At 36.7% G+C, this 18,040-nt stretch overlaps 2 protein-coding genes across 2 annotated transcripts; one reads left to right on the top strand and one right to left on the bottom strand.

Moving 5' to 3' along the window:
- Nucleotides 1–811: 811 nt before the first annotated feature.
- On the bottom strand, nucleotides 812–5,600 carry LOC141439827 (small ribosomal subunit protein eS6). Its single transcript, XM_074104207.1, has 6 exons — nucleotides 5,512–5,600; nucleotides 4,982–5,186; nucleotides 4,453–4,598; nucleotides 3,583–3,753; nucleotides 2,540–2,686; nucleotides 812–939 (listed from the first exon to the last, which is right to left on the bottom strand). The coding sequence occupies exons 1-6, from the start codon at nucleotides 5,515–5,517 to the stop codon at nucleotides 853–855; spliced, it is 762 nt and encodes a 253-aa protein (XP_073960308.1). The 5' UTR covers nucleotides 5,518–5,600; the 3' UTR covers nucleotides 812–852.
- A 580-nt stretch (nucleotides 5,601–6,180) lies between these two features.
- Nucleotides 6,181–16,353, top strand: betaggt-I (geranylgeranyl transferase type-1 subunit beta). Its single transcript, XM_074104206.1, has 5 exons — nucleotides 6,181–6,506; nucleotides 8,098–8,225; nucleotides 10,534–10,707; nucleotides 11,133–11,296; nucleotides 12,349–16,353. The coding sequence occupies exons 1-5, from the start codon at nucleotides 6,400–6,402 to the stop codon at nucleotides 12,829–12,831; spliced, it is 1,056 nt and encodes a 351-aa protein (XP_073960307.1). The 5' UTR covers nucleotides 6,181–6,399; the 3' UTR covers nucleotides 12,832–16,353.
- The last annotated feature ends 1,687 nt before the right edge of the window (nucleotides 16,354–18,040 follow it).

The following is an 18,040-nucleotide window of genomic DNA, read 5'->3' as shown; positions in this document are numbered from 1 at the left end:
GTCTTGTAAAATTTTCTAGTGAAATGTCCTGTTTTAGTGAAAAATTGTATTGTTTTTGACGCTGCACTTTTAACTGGAGGAGGAAAATCTACCTATTTTTCATTATACAACTACCTTTAGTATTATATACACTAAATTATATTGGTTAAATACTTTAGTTTTATTTTTGACTTCAACCTTTTATAAATGTCCTTATTCCGTTGCCTATCTTCGGATAGTAACACCCCAGCCAGGGTATGTAAGGAGTACTAGCGTGAGTGGAACGGCACTATACGACTATACGAACCGAATACGAGGGAATCTTGCACTTCGTAGTCTCTTAGACAAAGGAGGCCAATAGACGACGCTCAAATATGACTGAAGTCAACCATATAGTTGTACTCCCATGTAACTAATGCCATTTGTTAAAACAAAGTCAACTATACTGCAAAAGCGACATCCGATTTCAAGGATGTACGTTTTTTGGTCAAACTCAAACGTCAAACACAGAATAAGTAATAGTACAAGTAGCAGTGGGTATTTTAAGCCCCGCCCGCCGCGTTAGGTGGGTATTCCGTGGAATGATTTTTCGGGCTTAGTTACGCTTTTAGAGAATTATTATTCGTAGACTATTTTGATCGACAATTGGGGTTATATTTTAATACCGGTACTGGGTATTTTTATGATTTTACCGTTATGTAACGTTGCTTATAGTGTGAATTTGGTAACGAACTTTGTTGTGAACTTGTTACATTAACAAGCCCTGCTACTCATAGTCACAGTGAAATAACGATGTAGACATGTTGCCTATGCTTGCAATAAAAGTCAAAAATTTATAGTTTTACATTTTTTTTTTTATTTCTTTTGAGTTGATCACTTTTGTGGAGCACTCTTGTCCGAGCTCTTTGATTCGCGCATCGAAGCCGAGCGCCTGCGTCGGAGTTCTTCTTGGCGACGAACCTAGAGAAATAAAAAGTTAAATTACAATATGAAAATAACGTACTGCTTGATTTATCTTTAATTTTTCAGGCTGGCAATAGGGTTGTTGTTAAAAAAAAAACCGATTTATGTTTTATTATTGCGACTTTTTGAATGTTTTTTTTTTTCTTAGTTATGCCGAAACTAGAACACAAAATCAAAAAAGTAATGAGACCGGGAGTCGAACCCAGTTACTCATTAATTCGCAGTTTTCAAATTTTGTTGATGTTTTTATTTTAAATTTAAGAATGTTTTCCAAAAATTGTGCTTCCTTTGGAAAAATGTGCTTTTCCTAGATTTCCAGTGTCTTGGTTGGCCATTTACAAATGTTTGTGGCTATTTTAATATCTTAGCTTATATTGACAATAAGCCAAGGGGTAAGAAACAGCGCTTATTCTTACAGCTGAATATAAACACCACAAATAAGCTCATGGACATTATGATACCAGCTGTTACGGATATAAAGCTTGTAAAACACAATAAATAAACCTGCTAAAGAATTTTTAATTTATCCAATAGCAATCACAATCACAATGTTTGGCTTTGTTCTGATCATAAAAATTAACTGAAAATAAGTTATGTGCTTTATACAATTCCATTATTTCTGGTATTTCCTCAAATAGTAAATACGCAATCTTAACCAGAATGTAGAGACAGTAAGTCAGCTTAACCTCTATTCTATACCTATGCAATCCAGTGAAATTTGGGTTTCTGAAAGACAATTGGCGCTTATCGTGAGGTTCATTTGACAACTTTGCCATTGCATCAAGTTTGGGATTGCTAAAGTAAATAAATGAGCCAATCGCAAGTAAAACTTTACCGTTAAAAGGACCTCTAGATACTGACGCCATCTAGCTATACTTCGCCTCTCAAGAAACCCTAATTTAAACAAAGTTTTTCACACAAATGAATCATCCCACACACAGTCTTCCTTTACAGAATGTGACCCGGACATAAATTAAATAGATACCATACTATAACAGGACACTAAAAGACATTTAAGCTCGAGTACCCAGCTATTGAGTTAAATGGTACAAACCTGGCATGGAACTCGTATGTAAACAATATGGTACGGAATTGATGACACTTGCGAGGAATAAATGCTTAGATATGTGGCAAGTCATTCAATTTGATATCAAAAACAAAAGGTATCTGGTACAAGACAATACAGAACAAAATTTTCAGGGTGCCCTGGTTCCATTGTGCCAGCCTCCCCAGGGATTTACTTGTTCCATTGAATAAATTTTTAAATATGATGAAAGTAGTTCAATCCCCATGTGCACGGATTGTAATAAGACTGAGGACTTAATACATTTTTTGGTGGAGTGTGTATTGACTAAGGATATCCGCGAGAGGTATTTGAGTGATTTGGACCTGTTCAATGGTGCAGTGAATATTATTTTGAATTGTCCGGTATCGGAAGATGCAGTACGAATTTACAGGTTCATCAAGCACTCCTTTGCAGCCAGATAATCTGGACATCGCAATAGGAGTGTTATGAATGTGGACATCAAGTCTTTCAATGCGGCTGGCATAGTCACACAGCTGCACTTAGCCTAAAAAAAAAAATAGAAAAAAAAACCTTGGATTCCTTCTTCCTCTGTGCGAGCAGTTTGGCGTAGTCAGCCTCCGAAGCCTTGCGCTTAACCAGGCGCTTCTTCTTCAGAGCCAGTCTGTGGCGTCGGCGCTGCAGCACTACGGGGGTAACTAGTCTCTGGATTTTGGGGGCCTGAAACATAAAATAACATTGTTAATTTCTTTTAATGTAATTTACATTTATGTCGCGTAATTGCGACAATATTTTAAAGCTGCGTATCGACTTCGCGTGCCCACCGCGCGAGCATTGTTCGACTGCGACCTGCGACATACTTTTGTTTTGTTTGAGCTGCCGCGCGAATGTGATGGTTTGCCGCGTGAAGTCTATACACTAGAGAACTTAAACTTCACAAAAATGATTGTCTATGGTTTCAAATGTTCAGCACACTGTAAAAGTAGACAGGCAATATAACCTGAGTCTTCTGCTCGGTGCTGGTATATTATTCCCTGATGCTGCTGCTTGCTACTATTAGTGAATAGCAAACAATATTTAATCAGGAAATTATCAACCATTTTATTTTGTTAAAGCTTTAAATATATTTTTCACACCTCTCCTTCAGAAAAGTAACTTTTCCTCTTTTCTAAGTGTTTTATTGCAAATGTAAATTTTTGAAATTGATAATTGTAAAGCCAAGCTATTTTTTATGCTGGTTGTTCTTTAATGATATTAAGATATACATTTTTCAAGTTTCTTAATGCTCGGTGTGAAAAGTTGTATGAGCCACTTGGGAGCAAAATTATTTTCATCTTGGGCGTTAACACTTGAATCCCTCATTACGCTCAGGATTCTACTTTAGAATCCCTCGCTACGCTCAGAATTCTATCCTTCGCTACATTCTGGATTCAATGTACGCCCTCGCCGTAAATACACCGTTTTGCTCCCTTGTGACACAAATAAATATTATGCTTGGTCACACAACTAGAATAGATTCTCATCAATTAAAATTACCACATGTTGTCTTGTTAACCTTAAAAAACAGATAGCCATCATCATCAATAGCATTATTAGCATTTAAAAATGCCACATACCTTTGATCTGGGCTTAGCATTCTCCTTGCCCTCTTTAGGAGGCAGAACACGCTTGACAACATATCGTCGGACATCATCCTCCTTGCTCAGGTTGAACAGCTTACGGATTTTGGAGGCACGCTTGGGTCCAAGACGGCGGGGCACATTGCCGTCAGTCAGGCCGGGAATTTCCTAAGAGTAATCATTTATTTTAAAATAGACATTGATTTGGTATTTGCTAGCATATACAGTTGGTACAAAATTGGCGTTTAAACAGTGCGTGATTCGAGAATCAAAGACTAGCTGCAGACACGTGCAATCGTGTGTCAGCAAACAAAGACCAAATTTGATTAGTCCTTAAAACAGGCGTGCTTCCAAACGCCTAATGTGTAATGGTCTTAAAATTAAAATAAATTCAATCAGAATAAGAATTCATTCAACAGAAATTAAATTGTCTGGTATTAAAGTTATGCAATTGAGCTTTGTAAGTTCAAGAGCTTTGTTCAACACCAATAACATTATACCCTGCCGCATATAATTACACAGATTTGGAGATCTGGGAAACAGTAAGAACAGGGATAACAACTTTTAAATAAGAGATTAACCGACTAGCTGACTAGTCAGTAATGCCACTTAAAAAAAAAAAAACTAGGTGCTTTAATTGTGTAATTTCTGGTAAATCATAATGTATCATATTTGGTACCTTCCACTAGTTTCTGACTAAATGTGACCAGATAGTACTGCTTTGCCAACTATGCCTTTATGCCACTAAACATAAAGTCGATGTATACATATTTTGATGCTATGGCTGTATATATCTTTGCATTCGACTGTACATCTCTTTTCCTAACATGTTTGAAAAAATAAATATTTTTTTTATTAAGGGTTTACCTGGGAGCCCTTACGGACAATAACCAGGGCCAACACGGAGAGGTTAGCATCAACAATGCAGCCACGGACAGACTTGCGTTTCCTCTCACCGGTGCGACGGGGTCTGTAGCAAGAATGGCCCTTTGACATCAGAAGACGTACACGGCCTGGAATAATAAATAAACTATAAATACATCTGGTTTATTAATATTGCTCACTTTTCTCTCATTATAAAGAGGAAATGACTGAGCAGACTAGAGTAACAAGCTTATGACTTTGTATTCAGTGAAAGCTCATCTATGCAGTTTGCCCTTTAAGTTGCAGTGGAAGGTAGGCATTAACCTAAGCTTTCTTATTTAAGATAGCATTATATAAATAAGCCAAAAACAAACTAAAATGTTAAGGTTAAAAATATCTTTTTTTTCTTTTCACTGACAAATAATCTGAATGAAAAAGGAATACCCTAATAACCTCAAAATATTTACATTTTAGTTTTGATTAAAATTATAAACAATTGTAACGCATTCAGGGGATGACAAAAGGTACGTACTGTTAGTAAGAACTCCCTGCTTCATAGGGAACCCTTGCTTGTCATTGCCACCGGCGACGCGGAGCACGTAGCCCTTCCATTCATCGCCCAGCAGATCAGCCTCCACCTCAGCGCCCATACGCTTCTCGTAAAAGATACGGAGCTTGTGCTCGTCTACAACCTCGAATAACTTCTGGCATCCCGTTGCCGGGTACGAGACGTTCAACTACAAAAACAAAATTGAGGTTAACAACACATCACTTTCAAACCCCTGATTGCAAATTAGAAAATTTTGAATAGAAGGAGCTATAAGTAGGCTCCTAACAAGATACTAAACGAATCTAATGCACGGTAAATTAAAAATTCCAAAAAATCAACACATGAAAGTTTCACTCCATAACACGGCTGAGAGACATCGAATTTATTCCTTGAAATCACAGCACTTGTTGAACAAGAATTGTAACTAATAAATAGTTTAACATGTCAACCTTCTCGTTTATATAATATTTTAACTTTTAATAAGGAAAGAATATAAATAAAATGTTAAAAACCTTCATGACTGCGGTTGAGTTCTTCGAACGTCAGCCATGAAAAAGAACCAGAGACAAGTTGGGAGGTTAGAGATGCTCTGAGACTGAGGGATTTACCGGTAATTCGTGACCATCACTTATCGATATATCGATAATATCGCAATCAGTCGCTAAATTTCAATAAAAATTGCGTAAAGTATCCTCTCTCTTTCTCTTTTTCTCTTATGACTCAAACTGAACCATCGATTGCTTTTCCTAAAAGCATTAAATCTCAGGTTTCAGTGAAGATTTGTACTTGAATTATGCTAATACTCTTATTTTACACTAAAAAGTAAATAGAATAAGCCTTTTTTAATGTTGGTCAAAATAGGTAGTACGTCCATGCTTACCGGTTCATTACAACTCTAGCTGTCAATAATGTCAAATTACTTTTTTTTTATGGTGACAGTGACACATGAAAATGGTTCCGAAAATCAGCATAATAATTTGGAGTACATTCATTTTGTGTGATTTCTGTTTGAATATAGTATATAGTTAATAGCCAGTATAATAAAATGTACTTTAGAGTAATTTTACGTAAATTTTATCTGTAATTATTAACATTATTTGGCGTCAAATGCCATTTTCAACACCTCATCAAAATACTTTAGTTCAGTTTGGACCATAAATCTGACATCTATGTCACCCCTCCCTGTCCTCTCTTTAATTCGGAGGAAGAGGGAAAAAGAATTTAGTGATTAATATTAAAATTATTTAAAAATTTATAATGTGATGAGTTAAATTCTCTAGTAACAGTGTCACAGTATAGCATTAGTCACTCATTACAATTTCAAGCACCATACCGGTAGTTTCGCTGATACGTTAAAATTATTTATTTGCATCAGCAATAGTTTACGGACAGTTATCATCATGAGTAATCAAGAAAACCTGGAAATGGCTCATAGGCAGCATGTAAAGTATTTCATGCGGTTCCTGGACATTTTACCTTCGTCGCTGTCTTCTCACGATACAACTAGGTCAGTATTTGCAACCTCTCAGTTCATAGGGACTACGCTCTTAAGCTTACGGGTTTTTACCGATTTATGCAGAGAACGAGATTAATTTATGTGTTGATAAGAACCTCTATTAATATCTTATTTTGCAATAAGACTAAACTATGATCATTCTGTAATTACATCATGAAGTAATGGGTTTTAAATATCCCTTAACTTTTCAACTAGCGGGTGTTTCTTTTTTCTAAAGAAATGTAGGATGTGTATGAGTAACAAGTATCATATAGATATTGTACATTCACTAGAAATGATTGATGGTCTTTTATTTAATCATGGGAAAAGTGAATGTACAACTTTGACATTGAAGTGGCAATTGACCTAATAGAAACTGGTTGATTGTGTTGTGTAATAAAAAGAGTTTTGTATTCACATATTAGTAGACACCAATACCTCTTTTAACCTTTGGGCATAAGATTAAACTTTCATTGGTGGTAAAATAAAACCATTAGAGGCAAAACCTGATGACCTTTAATTGTTTAAGTTAATGTTATTTTTATAACAGCCTCATTATTTTCACACCATTCATCTTATTTATTGAGAAAAACTAAACAAAATTGAGTAACCCATGATTATGTTTAGGCACAGATCTGTGTAAATTTTAAGGCTAGTTTTTTATCTGTAAGATTGGTATTATTTCAGTCAAATGACAACATCAAGCCTGTATTCCCAAATAGGCAGAGCACACAAAATGTTACTGCTTCGGAGCCACTTTTAGCAACTTAACACTAAGATATCAAAAAAATTCTTTGTTGACTATAAATATAAAAAATCGGTCAAGAGCATGTCAGGCCATGCTGTGTAGGGTTCCGTATTTCCCGACTTTGCCTTAACTTAACTTTTGCCTTAGAAATCATTTTTTACAAAAACATTAAAAACTGCTCAAATGATTAAGTTGAAAATAATTTTCCTGGAAAGTTTTTATTGAGCTTAACTTCTGTGTTTTTTCAGATTTTTTAGACGTTTGGTTCAAAAGTTAAAGGGGGGGGGGATACATTTTTTGAACTTTCGGAGTGAATATATCTAAAAATATTCACTTTATCATAAAATGGTTTTTGCAAACCTCTATTTATTCTCAAATACCCAAATAATAGTACACTTCCACTGAATGTAGATATAGTTAGTGTTTAGTTTTGTAACTAAGGTACCCCATAGGTACATCCCTGTATTATTATTATTATAATTTTTTGTAATTTTTTCTTTAATTGTTACTGTAGTTTTTAAGTATTTTATTTGTAATTATTTTATTTTGAAAAAATGACTGTCTGCCAAGTTTCTTGCAGCGCATTCTTCTTGGCAATGATGGTCTTTTCGAAAGCACTGGTAGTTTAAAAATGATGTCTAAAAGTGCCCATTGCGGCCTATTTACTGAATAAATGATTTGAATTAGAATTTTTGAATTTTGACCTATTTAACGTTGTAGCACGCTGAGCCTCTTTCAAAGTATTGCTTGAGAAAGAGACGCGCGCTGAAACCGCTCGGTTAGCGGCATAGTGCGTCCATAGCCTATAACTACTCTAGCCTCCAAATAAATTGATTATTCTTTTGATTATTTCAGGGTGACAATAGCTTACTTCTCAGTCGCTGGATTGGACATCCTCGGATCCATTACATCTATTTCATTGGACTTGCGATCTAGAATAATTGAATGGTTATACCAGCTTCAAGTACATCCAGATAAAGAGAGTAAGTATGAAGGGGGATCCATTAATCAGACAATATTTTCAATTTTTCACTGCAAAGTCGTGACATTTGGTTTGATCCCCTCCCTCCCCTCAATCCCTATTCTTATGTGCATTTTTTAACCCCTGACGCAAAAAGAGGGGTGTTATAAGTTTGTCCGCTATGTGTGTCTGTGTGTCTGTGAGTGTGTCTGTCTGTGGCACTGTAGCTCTTAAACGGGTAGACCGATTGGAATGCGCTTTTTTTTATTTGATAGCAGGTTTTCTAGCAATGGTTCTTAGACATGTTTTATCAAAATCGGTTCAGCCGTTTTTGAGATACTGAACTTTAAAGTGACAAAGTCGGGGGTTTTCCAACTTTTTGTTGGCAAGGTTAGGTTAGGTTCTAAAATGCATAGCGTAAAGTCAGGTTTCTATAGTCCCAGCGTTCTGTAATTGTTTGAAATGTTAAAAAGTCCGTTTGGACTATTGATGAATGCTTGGGACTATAGAAACTTTTTACGGTACTTTTTGTGTAAGTCAATCTACATATAACGTATGTGTGCATAATTCTTTTTTATACATAAATCAGTTTTCGTACATATAACACATTAAATTAACAGCACAGCTACAGATATACTCTAGTTTTTAAATAAAGAAGTTAATTATTGGTCTGTAACTAGTACAGTTGTGTAGTATAAACCCCATAATAAGTCCTATAATAAGCCATATAAGCCCTTTCAAGGTTATATTGTGAGGCGAACAGCAATAATTCTGCCAGAAAATGTCTCAAGCTCAGCTCAACATTGTTTACTTTGATAAACAATCTTAAATCCACAACCTGCTACGTGAGCAATACTGTGTTTCGTTGTGTAAACATAGTTTTCTTATCATTATATTACCTTCTCTGCTTTTATGGTTTAAAATAAACAGATATAACACAAGTAGCAAGCATGTGATCATTTGTTTTGCTTTAAATGGTTATTTATCTATTTGTACTTTACTTAATTGGATATAACAAAAGGGTTTACATTTAAAAAATTAAGAAGAGGTCTTGACTTATTTAGAGATTTCTTTCTTTAAATAATTTTAAATTCAATTTATATGAACAGAAACGTATTACCAGATGTACTCTGATTTATTAAATTAAGTTTTTAACACTGTAGCTCGTATTTAAATAAATTAGGGGTCCCACTGAAAAGTTATGCTACGTCTGACTGCAACCAATTTTGTACTATTCCGTTTTTTAAAACTCCTTGTGTATTTTTTTTCTTCTTTAAATAATTAATGATAATGTGTTTCTGTACTATTACTCAATCAATCTACGTAGCCTTTTTAGTTTAATTGCTCTAACTTTTGTGGTTTATAAAAAAAAAAACTACTTTGAAAAATTATGTTCGAAAATGCAATTGTCGTCATGCCACCGAGATATCAGGGGGACTACTACGAAATTCGAAAATCAGAGTTCGTTTCGTACCGTTCCTCTCACTCTCGTAAATAATAATATTATCGTCAGTGGGACGGCAACATACGAAGTTTGAATTTAGTACTTCGTAGTAAAGGGCCTGTAACGGTTCAAGATATACCTGAAAAGTTGAAAGTTGGAGTATTTCTTTGACATTGGAATATTCTTCACGGGGATCACTTCTTCTTTCTTATCCTGCCAATCTATTTATAGCAATGAACTAAAAGAATTTCTTTGCTCACCCGCGACCTTATGATAGCCAAGTTTATGCAAGATATGCGTGTTCATACAGTTCGTCCACCTCCACACTGTAAGAACACACACAAACTCATCTACTTATCACCACCACCACACTACACTAACGCGTTTCGAACTCAACCAGCTGGACCTCCGCAATGTAACGCCTGATTCAATTAACTATTTATAGCATTCCATTCCCTATAAATATTTATTTAAGTGGGCAATTTTTGTATCTATTGCCTTATAGAACATTTCGTCGGGGATAGTATAAAACTATTATTGTATTTCTCCTGTGAAATCACACGTACGCGTAGGCACGCGGTATTTACAAATCTTTACATACATACATATAGGTTTATATACAAGGTTTATATAAACGACATGATACATTATACTGGCTGTGTAGTGGCGCGCTTTTAATGTGAAGTGCCTTTGATTAGATACCTTTTTTTAAATAAAAATAGTTGCGGACCGGAGCAAAACCGGGAAGGGTCACTTAAGGATTTGTATTATTCCCCGATAATTTCTGCAATACTTCTCTTATTCTCCGTGTTGGCAAACGAAAATGCTTCAGTACCTACCTACACTCCATTGTAATGGTCGTTCACGAATATGCCTTTGTTTCCAGCGGGAGACATGTCAATGTGCGGGTTTCAAGGCTCGTCGACGGTGAACGTGGAGCTTGACCCCGCGACCGCGCACTTCAGGTGCGGGCACCTCGCTATGACGTACACTGCGCTCTGCTCGCTTATAACCCTGGGAGACGACCTGTCGAGGATCAACAGGAAGGCTCTGGTACAAGGTGGGTGGCTTTTGTGACACGTGTGGGATAGTGACAAAAGTAGAGCTTCTTCTTTCTTTTTTCACCTTGCCTCTTTTTACCATATATATATATATATACAAGAATTGCTCGTTTAAAGGTATTAGATAGATAGATAGATTAGATACAGTAGTTGAATAGAAATTCCGGTGTGAAGATATATAATAACTATAACTATAACTATATTCGAACATATAAATATTATTCTCATCGATATTATGTCATGTTAATATTCTGCTTTACAAAATTATGAGAAATGATAGTATGCGAAAAAATATATGCAAAAAGTAATTCGGTGATATGATGATTCTGCTCAGGGTTCTTATGGGAAATTTACGTTCGCCAGCTTAATACTTGTACCAAAATGTGCGAGCTACAGGCATGTTCTAGCCTTAGTATGATGGCAGGTGTGAAGGCGCTCCAGACGGAGGAAGGCAACTTCGCGGCGACACTGTCGGGCTGCGAGTCGGACATGCGCTTCGTTTACTGCGCGGCCTGCATCAGTTACATGCTCGACGACTGGTCCGGCTTCGACAAGGACAAGGCTTTCAAATACATCGTACAGTCCATGGTATGTGATACAACAATAACTTTAGTTTTCTGCACTACACGCAGGACTATCTTTGGCCATTAGAAGAACATGCTCAGGGGAGCATGTTAGGATATGGGGCCCGGCCCCGAAGTCTCTTTTCTCAAAGGATTTTTCTACATGTACAGTCGAGGAAACTGAATCACGTACCAGGGAGGAACCTCAATAATTTCATACCTAATCAATTTCGCTATGATTGCTTCTTTTCTCGAAAGTTTGGAACAATTAATCGGTGTGGGAAATACTGAAGGTAAGAGACCACGTGGCCAATCACCTGCGCGATGGACTGAGCAGCTTAAAAGACTTCGCAAAAATTAGGTATACGTGTTGTGAGGAACGCGATGGACCGGAATCGGTGGAGGGAGCGCATTCTTGCTCGAACGATCAATGACTGACAAAGATCATGATGGATACGGCCCAGAAAGAGATGATTTCTTTGGCAAATGTATGGCATGTCAATATGACATTAGTGGCACCCGTACCCTGGTACGTGATTCGGGCCCATTGTTCACGGGGCTCTGGGCACGTGCCCAGAGCGCCCAGTGGGAAAGAGATGGCAAATTCAAAATTCAAATATCTTTATTTTGCGTAAAAATGTGGTACAAAAGCTGGTATTACATTTTATGGTCACACACATTTCACCAGAAACTTCTGCTTCTACAGTACCATTGGCAGAGGTATAAAGTCTTTTCTATCTTAATTTTTTTTTATACAACATAGGCTTGCGTTTGGCCACAATCACGCCTGATGGAAAGCGAGGATGAGGCCTACGATGGAGCACGCTTGCCTAGTAAATGCTCATTCACCCTAGTCTTGAAAGCGGCCAAATTGTAGTGTTCAGGAAACACAGTCGCAGGCAGGGAATTCCACTCCTTTGCTGTGCGGTTGATGAAGGAAGAGCGAAAACGCTTTGTGCGGATTTTGGGAATACTGACAACGTAAGGGTGGAGACCCCGCCTACTTCTGGTCGACCTGAGGTGGAATAAGGTCTTGCAGTTCTAACGTTTTTTAACAAATTGTCTGCGTATTTCCAGGGATACGATTACGGCATCGCTCAATGCCCCGAGTTAGAATCTCACGGCGGCACCACGTTCTGTGCTCTCGCCACTCTGAAACTCACCAACCAACTCGACAAGCTAACAGAGGAACAAGTCGAGGGCCTCAAACGGTGGCTCGTCTTCAGACAAATAGACGGTTTCCAGGGCAGACCGAACAAACCAGTAGACACCTGCTACAGTTTTTGGGTAGGAGCATCCCTAAAGATGCTGAATACTTTAAAGCTTACAAACTATGGGAGCAACAGGAGGTATGTCTACGAAACGCAGGATACAGTTGTCGGTGGTTTCTCAAAGTGGCCGGACACTTGTACCGATCCTATGCATACGTACCTTGGTTTAGCTGGACTTAGTTTAATAGGCGAGAGGGGACTTTCGAAAATCACACCGACTCTTAATATAACGAAGAGGGCGCATGAACACCTCAAAAGTTTACACGAAAAGTGGGCCAAGGAATCATAGTGCTCAGCACAAGTGCAGTGATATGAAATAAATGTTGAACGCATTCTTGTTACGTTTACGTTAGAAAATTCAGGTTTAAAAATAAATTTAGAAGGTACAGTATTTTTTATGAATTGTTTGTGAATCAAGATAAAGGAAAACCTTGCGTCGGTAGTTCAATTAGAACGTTAACAAAAAAATAGCTGTTAAGAACTGTTTAACAGTCAGACCATCTAAGACTGGAAACTTTAACTATGATTAGTCGTTTGTATGATTGATTATCCTATACACATGCTATCAGTAGTTCTAAAGCAAGGGTTTTTTATCTTGATTTCGTCACACACCCAATACACCCATGTGTTAAATATTATACTTACAAAAAACGTGGAATGAATAGTCAAATGTTTTTTTTTGTATTATTTTTCTTGCTCTTGTATTACAACAGAATTGCCGAGGTTTTTATTTTTTGGGTTGTTTATTCTATACTATTTCTTAGTACAGTGCAAACAACTGCTATACTATAATGATTTTGTTACTTTTATTATATTTTTAGCATAATCTTCAATGTTCCTGTAAAAATTGCATTTTGTATTCCATTGTAATTAATTAGTACTTAAATTTAATAAATAGGTGCTGAGTTTTTTGCCTCAACATTTAGACAACGATTTTAAACACTTCTGTGTTAGCACTTTGGTACAGTATTTAAAATGTCCCGTGCCATATAATATAAATTGTATGCGAATTGGCCGTTACTGCTGTAGGTAGGTATATATGAAATAATTGCACAAATTAATGTTGTTTGTAAATATAAGCATTTATATTATAAAGCTACTGTAAGACTTATTGACGATTGTTTAAATCTGCGTAAAAGCCAGTTAAATACGCTCGTTCCTAAAACACCACGTTCCCAAAATACCACATTTTTCCAAGCGTTTATTTAGCTTGCCCTGTTTGTTTATTTATTTAGGTCAAATCTTATAAGCAAAATTTGACCCACTTCCAGTGACTTGAAAGTTGGCATGGCATACTTATGTATGACAATACAATAATCTGGCAGTGACATCCTGGTGGTCCGGCGAGGATCGTCTTCGCATGACTGAACTCCTCAACAGTTTACAGCATCTATTTGAAATTTAATACGGAAATGTAGTTTGGATGACAATGGAAGTACAGTCAACAAAAGGTAAAGTCAGCAAAAAATGCTTGTATTAGAAATGTTATTTTTAACAAAAGCTTATTTCAAAATACAAATAATTAAACTATAAATAAATGTGGTAAATAGGTTGTGTGTACTGTAATATTTTAAATAATGTGGTATTTTGGGAATGTGGTATTTTTGGCACAAGCAGTTATTAATGTCCGCAAAGTACATTTACTTAAATAAAAATACATATCAGCCGAATAAAGAGGTACCTATGCTGATATATATCCTGCCCATGTCTAATCCAGCAACTTTTGCTGATGCTTTACACGGTCTCTGTGACACGGTGGAAAAAAACCCTACAAGATGAAAACGTCTGCTCCTCTAATAAGTGTCTGACTTTACTCTCCTGTGATAAGTGTTGTATAACAGTAAGTTAATACAGCTAACGATATCCAGTGCTACTCGGGAAGCTTATGAAGTAAGGCTGCGGTTCCACTGAGGCGGAGACTAGCGGAGCGGAGAGGAGACGTGTAGGGAGGGATCGACCAATCAGTTGAATCCACATCTCGTCTCCGCCTCATTATCATCAGACGTGTAGGGATTAGTCGATCCCTACACGTCTCCTCTCCGCTCCGCTCGTCTCCGCCTCAGTGGAAGCGCAGCCTTACTTCATAAGCTTCCCGAGTAGCACGGGATATCGTTAGCTGTATTAACTTACTGTTATACAACACTTATCACAGGAGAGTAAAGTCAGACACTTATTAGAGGAGCAGACGTTTTCCGCTCGTCTCCTCCTCAGTATGTATGTATATATTTATGTATTTATGGTGATTGTAAATCAGTGGCTATATTATCTAACGCGCTGACTTTCGAAATCGCATTCACCATCTCTTTCTACCTCGTCTTATGCCGTGCGACAGAAAGGAGTGATGAAAACTATTGTGATCCCAAGTGTGTTACACAATAAGGTCTCTGATGTAGATCAGCTCAATATCTCTTGCCATATTTCTGGTTTTATATAACTCAATTACAAAATACTACGTAACTCTTCATTTACATACGCACAAGTTATATTATGTTAAGTAGTTATTGTTAGGTTTTCAAACCCGTTCTTACAAATATATGTAACTAGCTTTTGCCAGGCAATTTCGCCTAGGACTTTGTCCGTGAAGAGTTCGCTATCACATGCGTTTCGGCAAACATCCCCGATGCACTGCAATTTCGGGGTAGACCCAAAAGCACCCTGAACGCATTATTGTATTGTAGGTATTCGGAGGGCCAGGAATATTCAACCCACAGGCTGCACATACAAAATGAAGTAGGTACCTACCTACAATGTGCTCTATATAGAGTGAGTTATAAGTCCCTTTGGAACATCGCGCAAATCTGGGAGCAATCATGTTTATTTGATATCCCACTAATATCAATAAATGCGAAAGTTTGTAAGTTTGTTTGTTTGTTTGTTCCCTCTTCACGTCTAAACCGCTGAACCAATTTAGATTAAATCTGGAACACAGATAGTTTGAGTCCCGGGGAAGGACAGAGATTTTATCCCGAAAAGTTGCATAGTTACCGGGGGATAGCGATAAATGAAATCTGCGCGTACGGAGTCGCGGGCAACGGCTAGTGAAATTTATTTATATTATAAGACTCGATAAGAGGTCACTGGGCGAGCGCGGGTTAAAGCGACGTTGCATCCCCCGCTTCCTCGGAGCTCGAGTGTACTGTATTGGCATTATCACAATAAATTTAATCACGCCTTAGACGGATTTCCATGAACTGACACGCGATAGACACACGTCTAAGAGTTGTCTAAGTTTTTATGATAACACCGTAATGTGTTTTAAATAAAAAATCTTTTCTAACTTTGTATTTAGTTAGCGCTATACCTATTCTAATAACTTATACGACATGGTTCGCTTTATCGAATATTGTCTCTTTAGTAAAAAATATGTCTGTCAATTACCTATACAGCAAGACGACGTGGACGTGGGCTTTATGTACTTGACTACTTTTGCGTGAATGTAACATTCTTTTAATGTTTTGCGCTAAAATGTTGTGAATAATCACATGGGTGCAGGGTAATTGCTTATATCCCAAAAAAAAATTACCAACAATCCCATTTACTTCCTATTACGAATTGACTTATCGTCACTACACCTACTTTTAAAAAAGCTCGAACCTCAAAATCGATAATTTTCCTGAGTAAAATTATTTCAAGGATTAATTTTGTTGATGCACCATCAGCCAAATTAGTGGTCTATCAATTTTTATACAAATTCCTATCTAATGAATATGTCGCTAAAGTCGAAATATGAAGTTGACAGGCACGTTCATTGGCATTATTGTTTTATAACATGCAAACGATTATCAACTTTAGGGTGGTAGACCACATATTTGGCTGATGGTACAGCTGGTGAATAATATCTGGCACAACAAGCGTGCATAAATATCTGATACGACTCTATTTCTAGGGCCGGAAGGACGTGTGAGATATTTTCGCACGCTCCGCTGTGGCAGATATTAATGCTGGTGACTGTACGTATTGATTTGGAAACGAGATTTTTCATAGTAGTGACTTTATGTACTTTATGGTTATTACATAAGGGTTGTTACTAAGTGTAAGCCAATTTAATGCTTTATTATGTACCACCTAAGGTTCGTACATTGTTGAATACAAAAGTAGACGTAATTGTTAAATTTACAATAAAATTATCCAAAATATGTAATTAACAAGCGTTATGATTTTTCTGAAGTATTTTATTCGTTTTAGGTTTTTATCCAAGGATATGAACAAATATTTTTGCAAATGTGTGCATTGAAAACTGGCGCTTGTATTTGTCTACGCATTTATTTATTGTTTTGTGTTAAAAAAAAGTAAATATAAAAGATTTTTACCAAATCTTTACTGGTATTATTAGCAAAATTGAACCCTGTAGTTCATTTCAGGCATACTTATCTGAAAAAAAAAAAATTCGTGAGCAAGGTAATGACGTAATTAATTAGGACTGGTGGCCCTCTGCTAAAGTACCTACAGTGCGACAAAGTTATCGCGTTCCACGGAGTAGGTTACTGGTTACTTTTTGTCTTAATCCTCAAAAGTTGTTTCGGCGATCAAAAGCTGTTCCGAAACTCAGAAAAATTGTTTTGAGAACTATATACACACGGTCACAATCTTCAATTTGTGATCCTTTTGTAAAAAAATCCTTTGAATTGTCATACAAGATGACAGATATTATTAGATTTTGAGTGGGTCCCAAATCAAAGACCTTTACTGGTGGGTACCTGCATTAAGAAAATTTTCAAGGCAAGCGATCTCTTTCATTAAAATTATATAGCTACACAAACGCATAAATAAATCTCGTTCCGCATGCCGCGAATTAAAAAGGATACAGGATAAATACTTGTTACAAAGGCGAACTATCTAACTGTGAAACGAAGCTTTAGGCCAAGAAAATGACAAAATAAAGAAGACTGCTCTACAGGAGACCTTTTTCACCAACGTCCAACTTCCGTGTAATCGTTTTGTAAGAAGTTTTTCTCAATTAGGTGCCGTCTCATTGCAGTTTTTCCGTTACCTGGCGCGCGAATTACCCCACGTCAGGAAAACAATGGACTTTAATCGGCGAAATAAAACTTTTCTTTCCGTTCGTTCCTACAGAGATCGTAAGGAAAAACTTTTCTAAATTAGCATACCTAATTACCAACTTCCCCAGCCCTTTTATTAGGATATTCCTAATTACTTTTGTAGGCACGATAATAATTTATCAAGCTAAGAGAGATTGCATTAGGCTAACTTTTGTAATAGACATTTAAAATTATGACTTTATAAACTCTGTATGAGTTTTATTACTGGGTTTTGCTGAGTACTTGTGGCGGGTTATGTCGGACTTTTCCAATTCAGAGTTAACTTGTTAACGGTCCGATTTTTACCAGAGTTTAAATTACTCGTTTGTGCGGTCGCTCAATACGCATTTACGCTATGCAGCATGCATATATGGGTAAGTGTTAATAATGTAATGTCTTACGTTCCCTACTTAAAAATTTACCAAAAGAATTGCAATCGTATTTGTCCATAAATAATGT

The sequence above is a fragment of the Choristoneura fumiferana genome, chromosome 21, assembly GCF_025370935.1.
Source record: "Choristoneura fumiferana chromosome 21, NRCan_CFum_1, whole genome shotgun sequence".
Classification (NCBI taxonomy): Eukaryota; Metazoa; Arthropoda; class Insecta; order Lepidoptera; family Tortricidae; genus Choristoneura; species Choristoneura fumiferana.
Note: the sequence above shows the minus strand (reverse complement) of the source record. Positions and strands in the feature narration are given on the sequence as shown.